This window comes from Zingiber officinale, chromosome 8A, assembly GCF_018446385.1.
Source record: "Zingiber officinale cultivar Zhangliang chromosome 8A, Zo_v1.1, whole genome shotgun sequence".
In the NCBI taxonomy this organism is placed as follows: Eukaryota; Viridiplantae; Streptophyta; class Magnoliopsida; order Zingiberales; family Zingiberaceae; genus Zingiber; species Zingiber officinale.
In genome coordinates this window covers 53,786,059-53,804,797 of record NC_056000.1, presented here as the reverse complement: position 1 = coordinate 53,804,797, position 18,739 = coordinate 53,786,059, and the positions used below count along the sequence as shown (strand labels likewise).

At 38.9% G+C, this 18,739-nt stretch overlaps 1 protein-coding gene across 1 annotated transcript; it reads left to right on the top strand.

Moving 5' to 3' along the window:
• The first annotated feature begins 1,311 nt into the window (after positions 1–1,311).
• LOC122009086 (probable carboxylesterase 11) lies at positions 1,312–13,132 on the top strand. The gene is made up of 2 exons (XM_042565093.1): positions 1,312–2,330; positions 12,372–13,132. Exons 1-2 carry the CDS (start codon positions 1,510–1,512, stop codon positions 12,907–12,909), a joined length of 1,359 nt encoding a protein of 452 aa, XP_042421027.1. The 5' UTR covers positions 1,312–1,509; the 3' UTR covers positions 12,910–13,132.
• The last annotated feature ends 5,607 nt before the right edge of the window (positions 13,133–18,739 follow it).

Sequence of the window (18,739 nt, the reverse complement as noted above, 5' to 3'; positions counted from 1 at the left end):
AGAAAGGAGGTTGAAGAAGCTCTTGAACGTGCCCTAATTCTTGAGTCTTTTTCTTTATATACCAAGTCCATCCTATAGAGACTATTCACATTAAAGCTCATCCATCATTAATAACCCATTAATGTTAATGAGCCAGATTATTGGATATACACATTGAATCTATATCTATTTAGACCAAATCCTCTTTATATGCTTAAAGCATTAGATCATTTAATTGAGTTTAGTTACTTTAATGATAGTTAGTTGTGTGTATTAATCAAGTTTAAGCTCACCTTATGAAAATTAAATTTATCCATATAGACTCAATTAGATCTAGTTCATCCATATAAATTTAATTTTACAGGACCCGACTATGTGGGACCGCTAGGATGATAGATTTCATCTTCTTACTAATTAAACTCTTATTCAATCCAAGCTTTCCGTTCTCAAATACTTTGAGTATTTCCTCAACTTAATTCAGGCTCCCCGCTGTAAGTATCCTCTTATTCTAGGACTTTGCCCTTTAGTCTATCAGAGCTTCCTCGATCCATGTTGGGTCGCCCTAAAGTACTATGAGGTTCCCTTTGATCTGGGTCTTTTGCATTTGAGTCCACCAAAGCTCTTCCTTAATCTGCACTCCCCACCCTTTAGTACTCCAAATTTGTGATCGATCGTAAATCTGAGTGCTCTGAGCATCCCGTGAATTACAAAAAGAGATTACTGATGGATCTACATCTCCGGATGGGCAAATAGGGGAGAAGACATCTCTAGTCGGATCTATGGATTTCTGAATTAAAAAAAAAACACAATCTTTAATATCAACCTTCATTGTCCCTATCAAATCCAAAAAATTGATGTGGTTGGACATTTCAATGGTTATTGATGTGACATGCCACGAGAAAGTTTTTAAAATAAAGCTACTCAGGTAATGAATTGTCGACTAAGCAAGAATTTGGCAGAGTGAAAATTGGAATTAACACAACGGCTCATCGTAAAATAAAATAAAGAAACCAGAATAGCTATGATCGTGTAGGCCCATCTGTCAGAATTTGCACGTGAAATTCACATGCGATTGCCGCCTTCGTCATGGCTTCGCTTGGCATGTGATCTCTATTAATACTCCAGTAATCGCACACATTATTACTTCCTCTTCGATTTCCCACCTAAATCCTAAAATTTAGCAAAAACGTCCCTTCCCCTTACGATTCGAAGTATGCTAATTTTTTCATTTCACACCTCCATATTTTGGAACTCCAGCAAATTGCAAGCTCGCCTCGGTTCGGGAGCGAACCGCCTACGAATGGGGTACGGCGGGAGACACGAATTCGGACACCGGTTTCGCCTTGCTTTGCTTTCTGCTTTCCTTTGTCCTCTTCTCGCTTCGGCTCTTCTCTTTCAATCGTCCAAAGCGATGCCCTTTGCTCTACCTCCATCGCTACAGCTGGAGCCGAATGCGTTCGGTCTGAAGAGAGGCATCAGGTTTAGGGCTACAGTTTAGCTCTGAGATCCGTCGGGAGGGGACATTGTGAGATGCCGAGCGTGGCCGTCAAGCTCTACAGCGTCTTCTTCAAGCTCCTGCTGAAGCACAAGCTGCAGAGCCTCTTGCAGGCGGAGGAAGGCGGCGCGTCGTCGGGTGATAACGGATTCGGTGTCACCTCCCGGTCGGAGGAGTCTACAGCGCCGGTGAATCCCTCTTTCGGCGCCGACGGTGTCGCCACCAAGGACATCCACATCGACCCCCTCACCTCGTTGGCCGTCCGCATCTTCCTCCCGGACCCTGCACTCCTCCGCACCGTTGCGTCCGCACGACGGACAGCCGATATCGATCGCCGCAACAGCTACGGTGGCGCTGCTGTCGCTGCTCCCTCTCCCGACCGCATCCGCCGGCGCAGCTTTGGTGGCCCCGGATCCGCTCACGATAAAGGAGACGCTGCTTCCGACGGTACCAACTATCGCGGATACCTCCCCTCCGTCGTTGACGCGCGTCATCGGGTGGGTAGGTCGAAGAGATTGCCAGTCATTATCCAGTTTCACGGAGGCGGGTTCATCGCCGGGAGCAATACGTCGAATGCAAACGATTTCTACTGTAGGCGGATTGCGAAGCTGTGCGACGCCATTGTAATTGCGGTCGGGTATAGGCTGGCACCAGAGAGCCGCTATCCTGCAGCATTCGAGGATGGATTGAAGGTGCTGCATTGGTTAGGGAAGCAGGCGAAGCTGGCCGAGTGCAGAATGTCTATGGGGTCTGCGAGGGGAGGAGGAGCTGGAGAGTTAAGAAAGACTCAGATTGTGGATACATTTGGAGCATCGACTGTGGAGCCTTGGCTAGCATATCATGCCGATCCTTCCAGGTGATTTTTCTTCTTAGAATTCTTGCTTCTACTAATCATGGCTGTTGGTGTTCTCCTAAATGTATGGTCATTGGAAGGTAATTTATCCAGTCTTCTACTCATTTCCTTTTCGATTGTATCAATGGTACTAGAAGGATATTATATGACAGTAAATTTGTAAAACTAGGCATTTAATTGTGTTCGTCTTTTTATATGTTCCACTAGTCTGCTGCTTCCAAATCAATATTTTTTGTAAAGCTGCTTTTGAGTAAATCCTGTTTTTGCACCAAATACATTATAGAATAGGGGCTACAGAAATACTATAACTTTACCTTCGATAGAATAATACTTTTCTAAGAACTTAACTTGGAATGGTATCTTGATAAAGGAGAAGTTTTAGATTCTACAATAAGATTTAACAAATTGGTTGATACACGATAACATCAAGAGATGGAAGTTATCTTATATGAGTACATATAAAGGAAGTCATTTTATGTCACAGAAGTTCAATTATTCTAAATTTTGCACGATCTTAGTCTAGGTTATTGTCATATGTTGTTTCAAGTCTGGATGTTGTATTAATTGGATCGTTTTAGGTTGTTTTGTGGGCTGTCTTACTCTTTAGTTTGTTATTGGCTTTCTTTTAACAACTTCAAGTTCATGAGAGAGGTAGCCAAAGTTAGTAGGAAAAGGATTTTATAAGGAAATAGTGAATACATTACGTCATTACGTCTTGGTTCCTATATGGGATGAACAATGTCTTTTGTTAATGTTGCTTATTTTACCATGCTTATTCTTTGGTCTTTTTATAAGCAAAATGGAGACTAAGATCTCTCGTCTAGTCGGATTATACATCTCTAAACACGATGCTTAACTGGCTTAAGTCTTTTGGGGGATTAAAATGCATTTATTTGTATTCATTACCCCACAATCCAAGAGCAAGACTTCTTAATCTATGGTTTCGATCTTCATATCCTTCAAAGTTAATTTTAACTTGCTGTAATGATTGGCCAACTGATCAGTCGATATTAAATCTGAATTCATTCAGGTTTAGTTTCAATGAGTACCTTTAGAGACAACAATTTAGTCTATTATATATTTTGAGAAGCTTAATGGATATTCAATAAGTTCCATCAGTTTTAGGGGACTTGCTGAATCAATTAGAGAATTGCAATATCATATATAGGCAAGCCTTAGGTTAGTTTTAAGAACTTGTACAGTCAATATTTTTTTTTTTTTACTTTTTGCTGGGAATTTCTTGTTAGTACTTGTAGAATGAAATGAGATAAGCAGGTACTATGTTGCCATGCATTAGGTGACTATTTAACCTTTTTTTAAAAAAAAAATCAGATGTTTATGTTTCCCTCTATTACAACTATAATTTGAGAGAGAAGCTGAATCAATCAAACATATTCTTGCTATTTAAATACATGGATATAACATAAAGTAGGAATTTTGAATTAGTTCCATTTATGCTCTCTTGTATTTCTACCCCCTTTTATCCTTGTTAGACATCGACACTTTGAGCTCCAATGCCCCTCGATAATTGACTCCATAGATCATGTGTAGATGGCAAGCAGTGTAAGTTCTAAATATTTAGGGTTGGCTAGATGAATAACATGTGGTTGATCACATAGGTAAACACAACTCAAGTTACCCTCATTATTTTCATGTAAAAGCGATTGGAAAAAAAGGCACCTTACTTGGATCCACACATGTTGAATACTTGTGTCAAAGTCAAGCAACATATTTACAATGTACTTCTTGACATGTAGCAGGAATAGCTTCCCAGGAAATATTTTAATAAACAACTACTCCATTTATGTATGAACATTACAATTATCTCTTTTTAGGGATAGATCAAAGGCTGAGTTGTTAAACTCCAAATAAAAGTAATTATTTCGATCTCTGCACAACTGCAAATTGCCTTAGTGGACTAGGCAGATCTTTTAAAATGAGAAATGACATGTGTGTGAATTTTATTATCTCAAAATTAATTTAAAAAAATAATACCTTTTGAAAATATGAAGTGCACTAATTATTTTGACTATGCTTATTGAGTACCACATCCAAAATTCTTACATATAATTCCTATTCTTATATTATTACCAAGTATCCGAAGTATTTAGTCCTCGCTGACCTATTTGTATTTCCACCAAATGCACCTGCAATACCTATCAAGTTTCTTGTACCTGCATACTTGATACATATAGATCACATATATTTCCTAATTTAAACTCAGTCTAGATATTGAAATCACATGCAATACTACATGCTTTGGGGTATCATTGTACTAACCATGGCTTAAAATTTCATACAGTGTCGAACAAAGTGGTTAAAACGCATCATTCTGATATTATCAAAATTTGATGCTACTCGGCACAGACAATGTCTCCTTCTTTTGCTTCATCTCCTTCCTCCTTCAACCTCCAATATGCCACCAACACCATGCATTAGAATACATGCATGAGAGATTAATCATTCAAATTAAGTTGATTAATTAATTAATTGATTAATTGGTTAATTAATTTAGATTAAATTTTGAAAAATGTTGTTTAACCCTTGTTAGATTCAAACTTAGCTTTGGATTCATCCAAGAGGAATCTATATGGTATTTATATGGTAAGCTTCCAGGTTGTGGTAAGTCACAAAGGACATCATTAAAATAACCATGTGCCTAGACAAAGCTTTCCAAAAACAACCAATCCAAAAAACTTAATACTAGGTTTTGGTTTAACTAGCTCATGTTTGACTGGAATAGCTTCAACTAGATCCACTAGGTCTAGTGCACCCGATAGAACACATATGATTCAACCTAGACATGCCTTCGATAAAGTTTCCTTAGCCTACTATTATCCTAATTCATTCTGATGCTATGTTGTCAAACCCTTTTTCATTTCTAACCATTCTAAATTATCAATTAAAACTAAGCATGTATATTTAAAACAGTAAACCAAACAATCATGCATTTAATTCAATAAGAGATAATTGTTTTTCTATAGGCGCCCCCTGAATCATAACCTTGATATGGTCCATTTAGGTAATGAATTTGATCCTTGGAGACCGAATATTGATTTGATCCATTTTGGTTAAGTAAACATGTTTTAGGGACCCATGCTTGGACTTAGTTTCTAAATTTTGACTAAATAAAGACATGTAAGATTTGTTGGTCGGTATCGTTCTAGTCAAAGATTGAAACTTTTGATATAACTCGAGATTTTAAACCTTAGCACCAACAAAGGTTTGTGTTTGTGATGTGGAATGTTAAAAAGACATTGTTTTGCGTTCAAGTTGTTAAACAGGATCTTAGTAGGCCATATGAGTGATCATGAGGGTGGAGTCACCCTGCATCAGTTAGTCCCCACGTATCAAGGTCCATTATGATAGGGCGTTTTATGCAAAAAATATCTTACAGATTTCGCTGGTTCACCTCTTGTTGAAATGCCTAGGCAGTGCATTACTTGTTCTTCCCTCTCATTGGCTTTCGTTTTACGACACTGTTGGGATACAAAAGGCTTTCACTCTCGCTTGGTCTTCCTTAGCCTGCCTTTGTTTCTCCTTTGCAATATTCGGTTGATAAGTTCTTTGGTTGCGCAACTTGCTTTCTTGAAGTTGTTATCGGTTCCTCTAGAATTCTCATCAAGCTCTTGGTTATTCTTGTGTCGCCCTTAATTTCGTTCCATTTTAACCTAAGTGGTTAAACAAGATCTTAGTAGGCCATATGAGTGATCATGAGGGTGGAGTTACCCTGCATCAGTTAGTCCCCATGTATCAAGGTCCATTATGATAGGGGGTTTTATGCAAAAAAATTTCTTACGGATTTCAGTGGTCCACCTCTTGTTGAAATGCCTAGGCAGTGCATCACTTGTTCCTCCCTCTCATTGGCTTTCGTTTTATGACACTATTGGGATATAAAAGGCTTCCACTATGATGGAGTAGGAAATTCTATCTTCTCGACGGTTCACTCTCGCATGGTCTTCCTTAGCTTGCCTTTGTTTCTCCTTCACAATATTAGGTTTATAAGTTCTTTGGTTGGTGATTTTTCAAGAAGCCTATTGGGTGTGCTTTGACAAGGAAATCTATTATATATCTTTCGATTTGGGTGGAAGCTCTACTTCATTTCTACCTCTAACAAGTGGTGGAAGAGGTAGGTTTCTTTGTGTGCTATCCTAGGTCAACTATTCCCACTTGTTGAACCTATTTGTCTTTAGTTAGGAACTCCTTCCCTTCCTTAACATCCAAAGAGACAAAAGAGGCAATATATTTGTAGAGTGTTATCGTTGTGTCTGATCTTATTAAGGTTATGTCCAAGGAGATTGGTAGAATTAGGCTATCCAAAGCCTATAGGTGTGTCATTTGTTGTATAACCCCCTTTTGTAGCAAAAAAAGGTGATTAAGCTCATCCCAGATGTCCCTCATAGCTCGCAGGTTATGTGAAGGGAGGTAAATCACGGGTCAGCTTAATACTAAAAGTGGTTAACATGCTAATATTTTGTTTTATAGGAATGGATTTTTTGAAATTCTTAAGCAGTAGAAACATTGCCGAGGAGGTAGGAGCACAATTATTAGCCCTAATTTTAAATTTTCACTCGCTTAGGCAAGAAGGAAGATGTGCCCCTATCCATAGATCAGGGGCCTCGCATAGGCAGTGCTAGCCTCTTGGGTGCTAGTGGCACATTTGATGCTTCAAATCCTTTTATGTGTGTTGCTAGAGGCACTAATTCTTATGAACATTGTGAGTGTTGGGTGTCAATCGTTTGTCTATTGAGGTCGAGGTGTTTGCAACTGTTGGATTCTAGGAGCAAAGGGGCATAAAGAAGCTAGATTGCAGCCTATTGCATACTTGCTCCCTGATTTGAAGAAGTAAAGAAACATCATCAACGTGGCTCCTAAGGCGTTGATGTTGGCGGGCCTACTTAAATATTTCAAAGGATGAGGATAAGAACCCTCCATCCACCGACTTGGATTATGTCAAACTGTGCTAGGTTCTCAAGTCAATCATCGTTAGGAAATTTTCCCCTCTAATTGGGAGGGAGCGCAAAGCTCGATGAAACCTAAAGAGAAAAAAAAAATGAAGGTGAGCTTAAGGCAAATCTTTTTAGCTTGACCAGAAGAACCAAAATTTCACCAGTGAGAACCATTATGAAGGTTTCTCGCCAAGACATGGAGATAGAGCTTGAGTAGGAGAAAACTAGAGTTGCTAAGCTTCAGTAGGAAATTGAAGGCTTACAAAGGAGGCCTAAGCGAACTTGGAAGCAAAAAATAAAATAATTGATGATCTTGCTACGTGGACGAACTATATGCTAAGCACCCTTGAAAGTTGAGAAGCTCTTATAGGAGAATAAATATTTAAGCTACTTTTGTGTGAGGTTGGCCCCAAATCTCGCATGACTTATTCACATTGAGATATTTGATCTTCCAAGATCGTGTTATCAAGCGTCACTTTGAGCTTAAGATTGAGAACCCTTTGACCTACCACAATGCACTGAAGGCTAGTATTTATTTTGATTGCACCTAGGACATGGCTCCCACAGAGAAGGCTAAATTCTCGAGTTCCAACAAAAGAACGATGAGGGGGCAAGCTCAACCAAAAAAGTATGAATAGGACATGGTTTTGCTTTGTTGGGTGATTTATATTCTTGTTGACTTCTTGCCTTGCCGTTTCTTAGATATTTATTTGGAACTCAAACATCATACTCAATAAACCCTTTTATTCCTTAAAGATTTTTATATGTTTCCAATATTGTATTTTCTACATTCCTTTGATCCATTGTGGCGTTACTTGGGTTTAGGTCTCTTGCCTATAAAATCTTCCCTTACCCTTTTTCTTTGTGATTTGGATGCCTTCCGGTTCAATGTTGTGGGGGCAACTCCCCATGGAGGGGGCAACTTCCCCAATCTTGTTTCCAAGTTTGGAGAGTCCTTACCATCATGGGAAATTCATAGAAGAACTTGGTCTCATTATACTCAGCTAATTCCTTTGGATCAATTGTTGATGCTTTTGGAATCATCCCATATGCATTGATTCCTAGTAGAATATTCATTCTTTTCAAAAATTAAGGGTGCATATACTTTTGGTGTATCACTAATGTGGAGCATTTAGCACCTACATAGACTTAGTATCACCCGATACTTAACTTTTAAAGCAATGGCGATTGTTGTTGTTGGAAGTTACTTTATTCTTGTATGTACAAAGTTGTTTGAATAGAATTTAAGGACTCTTTCTCCACTTATGTGTCATAGCGACCTCTCTTTTTTTTACTTAAGCTCTTAGATGCCTTGGTCCCATGTAGATAATTGGCATGCATTATAAGTGCTTCACTCTAATTTGAGCATCGCTAGGTTGCTTCTTTGAGGTTTTATGTCATTTCTGTATGATACTCCTTTGGGGCATTTTTGGCTTGGTTAGAGGGTCCTTACACCTCTTTGTCTCTTCCTCAAGGTCTTATATTATTTCTTTATAACACTTCTTTGAGAATCCTTAGACCTCTTGGCCGCTTCTCTAAAATCTTTTTCTATTTCTATATAATGACTCTTTGGGGGTCTTTAGCTCAGATCAAGGTTTGGATCTCTCGGCCACTTCCTCAAAGTCTCATGTCATTTCTACATGACGCCTCCCTGGGAATCTTAAGTTTGGATGCTTGGACCTCTTGGTTGTTTCAATAAGGCCTTATGTCATTTCTACGGGTCTTTGGCTTGGTTCGAGAGTCTTTGTACTTCTCAATTGCTTCTCTAAGGTCTTATGAAATTTTTATATGATGCATCTTTAGGAGATGTTTTATTCGATTCAAGGGTCTTTGGACCTCTTGGTCACTGGGATGCTCTCTAATATTGTATGTCAATTTATATGATGCCTCTTTAAGGCGTCTTTAGGTCAGTTCATGTGTCCTTGGACATCTCGGCTTCTTTCTTGAGGTCCTATGTCATTATTATATAAAGCATCTTTGAGGGTCTTCAGCTTTTTCTGAGAGTTCTTAGACCACTTGCTTGTTTCTTGGTCTTAGTTTTCATTTCTATGATGCCTCTAGGTTGCTTAGCTAAAGTTTATGTCATTTTATATGACACCATTTTAAAGAGTCTTCAGGTTAGTTTGAAGGTCCTTAGACCTCTTTGCCATTTCCCCGAGGTTTTGTATTATTTCTATGTACACCTTTTGGGGGCATCTTCATCTTGGTCTAAGGGTCTTTGGACTTTTTGGTCGCTTCCCGCTTCCTTGAGGTTTCGTTTCTATATGACTTTCTCCTTTTCCTTGAGGTATTATATCATTTCCATATGATGCTACTTTTTCCTTAAGGTCTTATATCATTTCTTTATGATGCACCTTTAGGGTGTCTTTAGCTCAGTCTATGACTTTCTAAGAAAATATCATAAATACCATTGTTTGATCAAGTTTTCAACTTTGTGTCTTATTTGGATGCAGTCATCTATATCAAGTTTGTGCTTATTGTGAAAAAGGAAAAAACATGCTATGATCATTCTTATGTGCCATAGACTTAATCTACTGTGGCTCAATGTAACCTTATCTCTTCAGTCTCCAAAACAATTTTTGACAAGTAAGCAATCAATGACATACCTCGATCCTCTTAGACATGCTCCGTCCAAAGCTCTAGGGGCACACATTGGGTCGTGATTGTCGAGGCTCTTTTAGTCTTTGAGGTCGTGCATATGATGTTTTAGATTTGAACACATTGTCTGTTGTAGCATATTGACTTGCTCTTTCTGGCATCTTAATATAATCCCACAGGGGGACTCCTTTATAATGAGTGCAAGAATCCAGATGCTTACAATGTAAATTTAAAAGCCACCACCAGACCTTTGAATTTGAATCATCCACTCATCGAATCGCTTCCATGAATTTTCTTTTGAACCTTGTAAGATACTTGTCACAACTTTATTTAGTGACATTATGTTGTCAGCACTTTGGGTCATTTCTTGACTATCGCTGAATTTTTAAAGCTTCAGGTATCACCTTGAAGCTAGAAGTCTGGCTAATTGGTAGGCACACGAACCATTTATGCGCCACCCCACAATGTAGTAAGAAAGACTTAGCACGTAACTACATCTGTGATCTCATACACAGTTATGCTTACTCGGTAAGCATCCATATCTGTTCAATGGGGTTGGTGCTCTCATCATATGTATCCATAGGTAAATAAAAGTTTTTTGGAATGAGGTCTTGAATATACTAAATGACTGGAGTTTGCTCTGGTTGAACTTCAACACTTCAACTTGGCTTGGTCCTACACAACACATCAAAGGGATCAAAAGGGTGTTTATTGTGAGTCTCAACCCTTGGGAGCTTATCGCTTCTCTGCTGTTCATAGACACAAAGTGGAGCTAAGAGTTGCTCAGTTTCTAGGTTTTTTTAATCCAAGGTCTCCATCTCTTTCGAGGTTGTTAGTTCAAAGTTGAACTACCTTCTCTAGGAAATTAGGGAAGTCAAATCTACCTCTTCGTGATCTGGGTGACCTCGAGATTGAATGTTTACTTTTCCTCTAGGATTTCATGCCCTGCTGCCTCTACCTAGTCTGTCAATCTGTTAAGGTCGGCGCTGACATACATTTTAGACCTTTTGATTGTATCGTCGAAGTAGATCTTTTGTAGGGATGAGTTGGAGGAATTCTATCAAGGGATGAGACCAAGGTGAAGTAAGCAATTTTGACTAGATGTTGGGCAGAGATAAGGATTGCCTGGAGTGAACCCCCAAGGTGGGGGTATTAATGTAATCGGTAATGTTGCATTAAAACTCGTCTCGTTCTCTAACTTCCTCTCTCTACACTGAAAGATGTTGCATCAATTGTTCATAGAAAAGTCAAAAATTCTTTTCTTTGTCTCTCAAGGTCATATTTATAGGTCTATGTTCACGCTGATAAATGTTGCCACATACCCTATCACTTGCTTCCAAGCTAAAGTCACTTTGGGCCATGAATTAGTGATGTGGCACATTGATATTTGTGATCATTGTGGATGATTTAAGGAAGATCAACTCTATCTACATGAACGTTTGTTTAGGTATAATCTCTACGTCAAATGACATGGGTGGATGCTAAAAATGTGTCATCTTGCTTTGTATGAGTGGGTAAACCGCAAAGGGCCTTAGAGTTTTTGTTGGATATCACACTAATAAGAACCCAAAATCATGTACGAACCAAACTTATTCCCCTGAATACATAATCTATTACAGGTATTATAGGAGTGCCAGCATGTACCGCTAACCTTTTTCACTCATTTTGCCATTCCTGATGAGAAGTGGTAATTTACATATATGCTGATGTTGTACTTTATATTCCCCACAATACTCATGGAGATCTGCAATGGCACATTAGGTGCTCCATTTCATCCACCTTCTATGGCAAGTAAATCCTTCTTTGTGCCTCACATCCCTCTTCTGCTTTTCCTTATGCTTAACAAATGGAAATTGGAAAGTCAACTGAGTTTAAACTGCTGTTCTACATAATTTGAACTTTATGGTTTTTTCTTGTACTGGTTTTTGATTATTTCATTACTTCATGTGACCAAAAAATGGAAAAGTTGTCATGACCTGATACCTGCCTTATTTGTCTGTTAGTTGTAAGATATTATAGCTGTTAGGCCTATAATCCATTGTAATCCAAAATGTCAAGGCATTTAAGGTGGAAGACCTCTTGGCATTTTAAACATATTTTCGAAATTGTTGGGAGATACAGGACTACGGTGAGGATTTATCCTCTCCTCACTTCGTTAATCTCTAACATTGGTCTAGTTTTGATACCATGTAAAATCTGAAGGCATCTGGATGGTCATATTAAGTATACTTTAAGAATCCTTAGATGGAAATGTGAGATTAAGGAGTGAAGTTTTATCCTCTCATCATTTCCTGATTCTCTTTAAAGCAACCTTCCAAACTAGTGGCTTTTTAAGCAACCACGAGGTAGAATCGGGTGTCTGCAGATGCAGTCCGTGACCTCAATTCTCCTACTATGCTACTAATAGTATAATGGTTTATCCTCTGTTCTAGTAATTGCTATTATTTGGAAAACGTTACACCTAACCTAGATGCTTCTTTGATTGACTTGAAAGCAGATGTGTTCTCCTCGGTGCAAGTTGTGGAGCTAACATTGCAGATTACGTTGCTCGTAAAGCTGTTGATGCTGGAAAGCTCATCGAGCCAGTTAAGGTTGTTGCCCAAGTTCTGGTGTATCCCTTCTTCATTGGAAGCACCCCAACACGTTCAGAAATAAAGCTAGCAAATTCTTACTTCTATGACAAGTCATTGTGTGCACTTGCATGGAAGCTGTTCTTACCTGAGAATGAGTTTAGTCTCGACCACCCTGCCGCAAACCCTCTTGTGCCAGGTCGGGGACCTCCATTGAAATTGATGCCGCCGACCCTCACAGTTGTTGCGGAGCATGACTGGATGAGAGACAGAGCAATTGCATATTCTGAGGAGCTCAGGAAAGTAAATGTTGACGCGCCTGTGCTCGAATACAAAGATGCAGTCCATGAATTTGCCACACTTGACATGCTCCTCAAGACTCCGCAAGCACAGGCCTGTTCTGAAGACGTTGCCATATGGGTGAAGAAGTATATATCTCTCCGAGGGCACGAATTCTCGTATTAGGCATCGCGTCGCATTAGATGCATAAGGAAAAGGGCATTGCTTGAGTGTTTGTATCAGGTTAGCAAGTTTGATGAGTTCAATTCATTGATATATTGTCTTCATTCTTGTATGGTGTATTACGTAAAGAACCAGTACAGTTGAAGAATATAATGCGTTACGGTATGGAAGGAGATGTTATTTGTATTGGTAAAGTCACATTTATTAAGTTGTGGAATTGGTTAAAGCTTGATTTTATATTTAAAATATTGAAGGGCTGGCTTATGCATGCCCTAAGAATAAGGTGAAATATAAATAGTCAGCCCTTTAAAAACTAAAGAGTTTGTTTATTAAAATATATTGCAAGATGGTATATATATATATTCAATTTAAGTTGATTAATTCTGAAACGATTGATTTGATCTAAGAAAATTTTTTATCAGTCATTAGGGATAAATTAAAAAACGTGATTAACTTATCAATTTAGTGTTTTTAAGTAATAGTCTATTAAAAAAAAATCTATTAATTTATTAAATTAAAACTTAATTTCTTTTAGAAGTATCAAAAACTTAACTACTGTTGTAATAGTGCCGCGAGTAAAATATTTTTATTATACATATGGACAAATTGTGGCCCGTGACCAATGTGACTGGAAATTGTGAAATATATGGTCGTAATAAAAAAATAGAGCATGTATTTCTTTGCCTCTTTTTCTCTCTCTCGTAATTCTCTATATGTACATTCTCATTTGATTTGTTCATCTTTCTATCGACATGATCGAAGATTGACTTATTGAATATTAAATAAGAGTGAACTCATTTAATCAACAACTTCTATTAAATAAAATAAACACAATGCCACTTTGATATTTTATTTCCCTCTTTAGAAAACCATTACTTATCACTTTGCTCGATTATTCTCAAGGATAACAAATTGGCATATGTTGTATTCTCATTTACCTTTATAATTACATGATATTATCCACTTTAGATCTAAACTCTCATGATTTTATTTTTAGGCTCTATCTAAAATACCGTATGCTAATGAAATATTTTATATCTTTTTAAACCTATGATCTTTTACATATTTCTCCAATGTGGGATTTTAATTGTATCCCTAATAATTCTCCTCTCAAATAAAGGATCATAATTATTCTCATAATCCGAGCCTCCTCGCAAGCATCTAGTCACTTTTAACATGTTTCTAGCCTTTACGCGAGCATTTGATCACCCTAACCTACTCCGGGCATTCTCTACAAGCAGTCGGTTACTCTTGACCTGCTTCGAGTCTTCTAACCAGCATATGCTAATCTTGACTTGCTTTCGGCCTTCTCCGCAAGCATCCGATCACTCTGACCAGCTTCAGGCCTTCCCCATCACTCTGACTTACTTCAGGCATTCACTCAAGCATCCGATTACCTTAACCTGCTTTGGGTCTCCCTGTGAATATCCGATCATCCTGACCTGCTCCGGACCTCCCCACGAGCATTCGATCATCCTGACTTGTTCCGGAACTCCTCGCAAGTATTCGGTCACCTTGACCTATTCTAGGCCTCTCAGCAAGTATCTGCATCTAGTGACTCTTGACCATCTCTTGGCCTCCACAACTTCATTTAAGGTCATCCCACATGACATCTAGTCTGGATCATGACTCTAATATTATTTGTTATGTCTAAATAGAATTTACTTATTTCTATAATGATATGATCTCATGTCTTTATTTTTAGGTTCTATCTACAAATAAAATTATGAGAGTTTAACTCTAATAGATAAATATTTTTTTTTGGACATAACAGTATAAAAATTTAAGGATATTTATATGTTCTAGATCAAGAGTTGCTTAAGCAACCTAACAAAATGCGTGAGTCATCGGAGATGATGCTAACCAAAAGCATCAAGACGATGCTAAGATTTACAACTAATGTTAGCCTCGAGTGTTGACTTACAAAAGCAACATAAGAGGAAGGATGCATACAATCATGATTAATCACCTCCAATAACAAGCTCGGCCTGAACAATGTTACGAAGCACTTAAGGTACTTCTTACCTATATTTTGTTGATAAACTTACTATGTGTATTGAGTCAAAATAATCTTATGAGGTTTAATGAATCCAAGAAGAAAGTATCGTTAAAAATTATAAATGAGAAATTAAAAAGTTTAAGTGTCTTTTGGATAGTTAAAAGGTGACATCTTATGAAGAGATAATGTGCCTCTTAGAAAAGGATGCAATCTACATTATCCAATCTAAAATAGATGGATGAGACCTAATTGAACCAAGAGGTTCTTATATCCCTTCATTTAGTAAAAATAAAGTCCCTCACATCCTCATTTCACTCACTCAATTCCTTCCAAGCAAAGCAAACATTGTATTCCATACTTGCATTAGAGAGTTCGAGAAGCCTTCTTCGGTTCGGAGGTCTTGCGATTTGCAGTGCTGCTATCGCAAGATAAAGTCGTTGTATCTTGGGAGACGATTGCCGTGTTCCGTGAGCATCGTGTGCGGGGCAAATTCGTCTTAAAGAAATATAATCTAACTCTAGCCTCGACTTCGCCAAAACGGTGGTATACTGTCATTCTACCCGCGCTCAGATTGCACCAAAACAAAGATCCCAACAATTTTAAGATGATTTTTTTTAATCGTGCAAACTGATGGCTGGGATCAACGACGGTTCAACCACCATTCCACACAGAGGAAAGCCGGAGAAGTTCAACGAAACTGACTTCAAACGATGGTAGCAAAATATGTTGTTCTACCTGATAACGCTAAATCTCGTACGGTTTTTGCATGAAGACCCACCGGCTGCTACGGAAGACAAGTCCGATAATAAGGCTACATGCGATACATGGACGCACGGAGATTTCCTATGCCGCAACTACATTCTCAACGCATTGGACAACACGTTGTATAACATGTATTGTTCGATGGAAATGACAAAATCTCTGTGGGAATCACTTGAAAAGAAATACAAAATCGAAAATGCTAGATTGAAGAAATTCATTGTCGGATGGTTTCTGGATTTCAAGATGATGGATTCCAAGAGTGTGACATCTCAAGTCCAAGATATGCAACTGATAATGCATGATCTGGATGTCGAAGGTATGAAGCTGAACGAGTCGTTTAAAGTAGCCATGGTAATCGAGAAACTCCCTTTGTCATGGAAGGATTTCAAAAATTACTTGAAGCACTAGCAAAAGGAGATGGGACTTGAAGGCCTAATCCTAAGGCTACGAATTGAGGAAGATAATCGAAAGATGTCCGACTTCAGAGGAACAAAGCGGGTAGTCGACGAGATCTCGAACCTGGCTGAGCCAAAAGCCAAAAAGCCGAACCAATCCAAAAAGAAGGCTCAAGGTAAGAAATTTAAGAACACATGCTACAACTGTAGGAAATCAGGACACATGCCCAAAGACTATAGACGCCTGAAGAAACCAACCAAGACTCAGAAGGATGCTGCGAACTAGGTCGTAATTTCTGACGACATGGAATTGGATCTCACCGCGGTCGTGTTTGAAGCCAACACGATGATGGATAACCCGAAGCAGTGGTGGATCGATACTGGAGCAACACGTCATATCTGTTCTGATAAGGCGATGTTCTCCAAGTATACTCCGATAAGTGGAAGAAAGCTTTATATGGGCAATTCCACGACATCCTCGATTGTCAGACTCGGGAAGGTTGTTATGAAAATGATGTCTGGGAAAGAGCTAACGCTCATTGATGTGCTCTATGTTCCCGACATCAGGAAGAACCTAGTTTCTGGATCAGCACTTGTTAAAGTCGGTTTCAAACTAGTGTTACAGTCAAACAACTTTGTACTTACGAAGAATGTTGTATTCATAGGTAAGGGGTACTTAGAACAGAGTCTGTTCAAAATGGTTGTAATGACTATACACTGTGACTTTGATGGTAATAAAATAAAAGCTTTCAACTACGTTGTTGAGTGTTTTAATTTATAGCATGATCGACTTAGGCATGTCAATAATAATACTCTTAAACGTCTCGTCAAGTTAAATTTATTACCAAATGTCAATATGGGCAAAACACACAAATGTGAAGTGTGCGTGGAAGCAAAAATGACGAGACTACCTTTTCATTTAGTGGAAAGGTCAACGACTCCTCTAATGTTAATACATAGTGATCTATATGACTTAAAATTCGTGCAAACTAGAGGAGCTAAAAAGTATTTTATTACTTTTATCGATGACTGCACGAGGTTCTGCTATGTCTTTCTTTTAAGAAGTAAAGATGAAGCCTTAAAAGCTTTCAGAACCTATAAAACAGAAGTTGAGAATCAACTTGATAAACGAATTAAAATAATTCGTAGCGATAGAGGTGGAGAATATGGTGCACTGTTTGATGAGTTTTGTTCAGAATTTGCCATTATCCATCAGACAACGGCGCCTTACTCATCTCAATCAAATGGTGTTGCCGAACGTAAAAATCGAACATTAAAGGGAAACATTCAAAGTGATAACAACGGAAGTTCTAACGAAAATGATATTCCTGAACTTAGTTGTCATAAAAGAACTATTGACAATCAAAGTGAAGAGCCACGTCAGAGCAAACGAGCTAGAGTTGAGAAATTGTTTGGGCCAGACTTCATGACTTTTATGTTGGAAATGGACCCAAGAACATTAAGCGAAGCTCTCTCTAGTACCGACTCCCCATTGTGGAAAGAAGCTGTCAATAATGAAATTGAGTTCATCATGAATAACCATATTTGGGAATTAGTGGACCTTCCTTCTAGTACTAAACTATTAGGTTGTAAGTGGATACTAAAATGCAAGTATAAAGCTGATGGATCGATTGACAAGTATAAAGCTGGACTTATAGCCAAAGGATATAAGCAAAAGGAAAGTATTGATTACTTCGATACCTACTCACCGGTGACAAGGATTACTTATATACGAGTGTTGATAGCCATCGTAACACTGCTTAACCTTAAAATACACCAAATGAATATTAAGACTGCATTCTTAAATGGTGAGTTGGAAGAAGAAATCTATATGGATCACCCCAAGGGGTTCATAGCTCCAAGAAAAGAGGAAAAGGTGTGTCGACATGTTAATGAAGGCGTTGAAATTTCGTTCTATTTAAATTTCCCTGTATAAAAAAATTGTACAAGAACAGAATTTTTCCTAGCAACCCTTGGCTCGAAGATATCCTAGCAACGCTCGGCGATCAAAGCCCAATCCTTGGCTGATTTTGTGACCGAAGTGCAAAGGCCAGAGCCGGAAGCTATGTGGAGAATATATGTGGATGAGTCCTCCACTCGGCTCGGAAGTGGGATTGGAATATTGCTGCTCTCACCTCAAGAAGAGAAGATGCACCTATCCGTCCGGATGGATTACAAAGCTACCAACAACGAAGCAGAATATGAGGCCCTCATAGCCGGATTGCAGGCAGCCCGGCATGTGGGTGCCGGTCGGGTGACTCTCTATTCGGATTCACAGTTGGCCGCTCAGCAACTTTCTGGTACCTTTGAAATTAACAGCGCTCGGCTTAAGCTCTACGCTGAAGCCTTTGAAAAACTCAAAGCCACTTTCCGAGAGGTCCTTATTCAAAAAATTCCCCGAACGGAGAACCAGGCAGCAGATGACTTGGCCAAGCTAGCAAGTTCTATAGTGCCGGTCACCATTCAGCAACCTATTGAAAAAGTACTGCTGGTAGCGCACGTCGACCGGATGGAAAGCCTTACGTTTCCCAGCGACTGGAGGACACCCATCATAGAGTTCCTTCGCTCGGGAGTCACACCGGCCGATCGGGATGAAGCCCAGCTGCTCAGGAGGAGGGCCGGTCGGTTCACACTTATCGGCGATCAGCTCTACAAGAAGGCTTTCTCTCGCCCATTG

Excerpts from the sequence above, each read along its gene's own strand:
- LOC122009086 (XM_042565093.1), top strand. The coding sequence starts at position 1,510 with ATGCCGAGCGTGGCCGTCAAGCTCTACAGCGTCTTCTTCAAGCTCCTG. Across the intron at positions 2,331-12,371 it reads TATCATGCCGATCCTTCCAG|ATGTGTTCTCCTCGGTGCAA; the intron begins GTGATTTTTCTT and ends ACTTGAAAGCAG.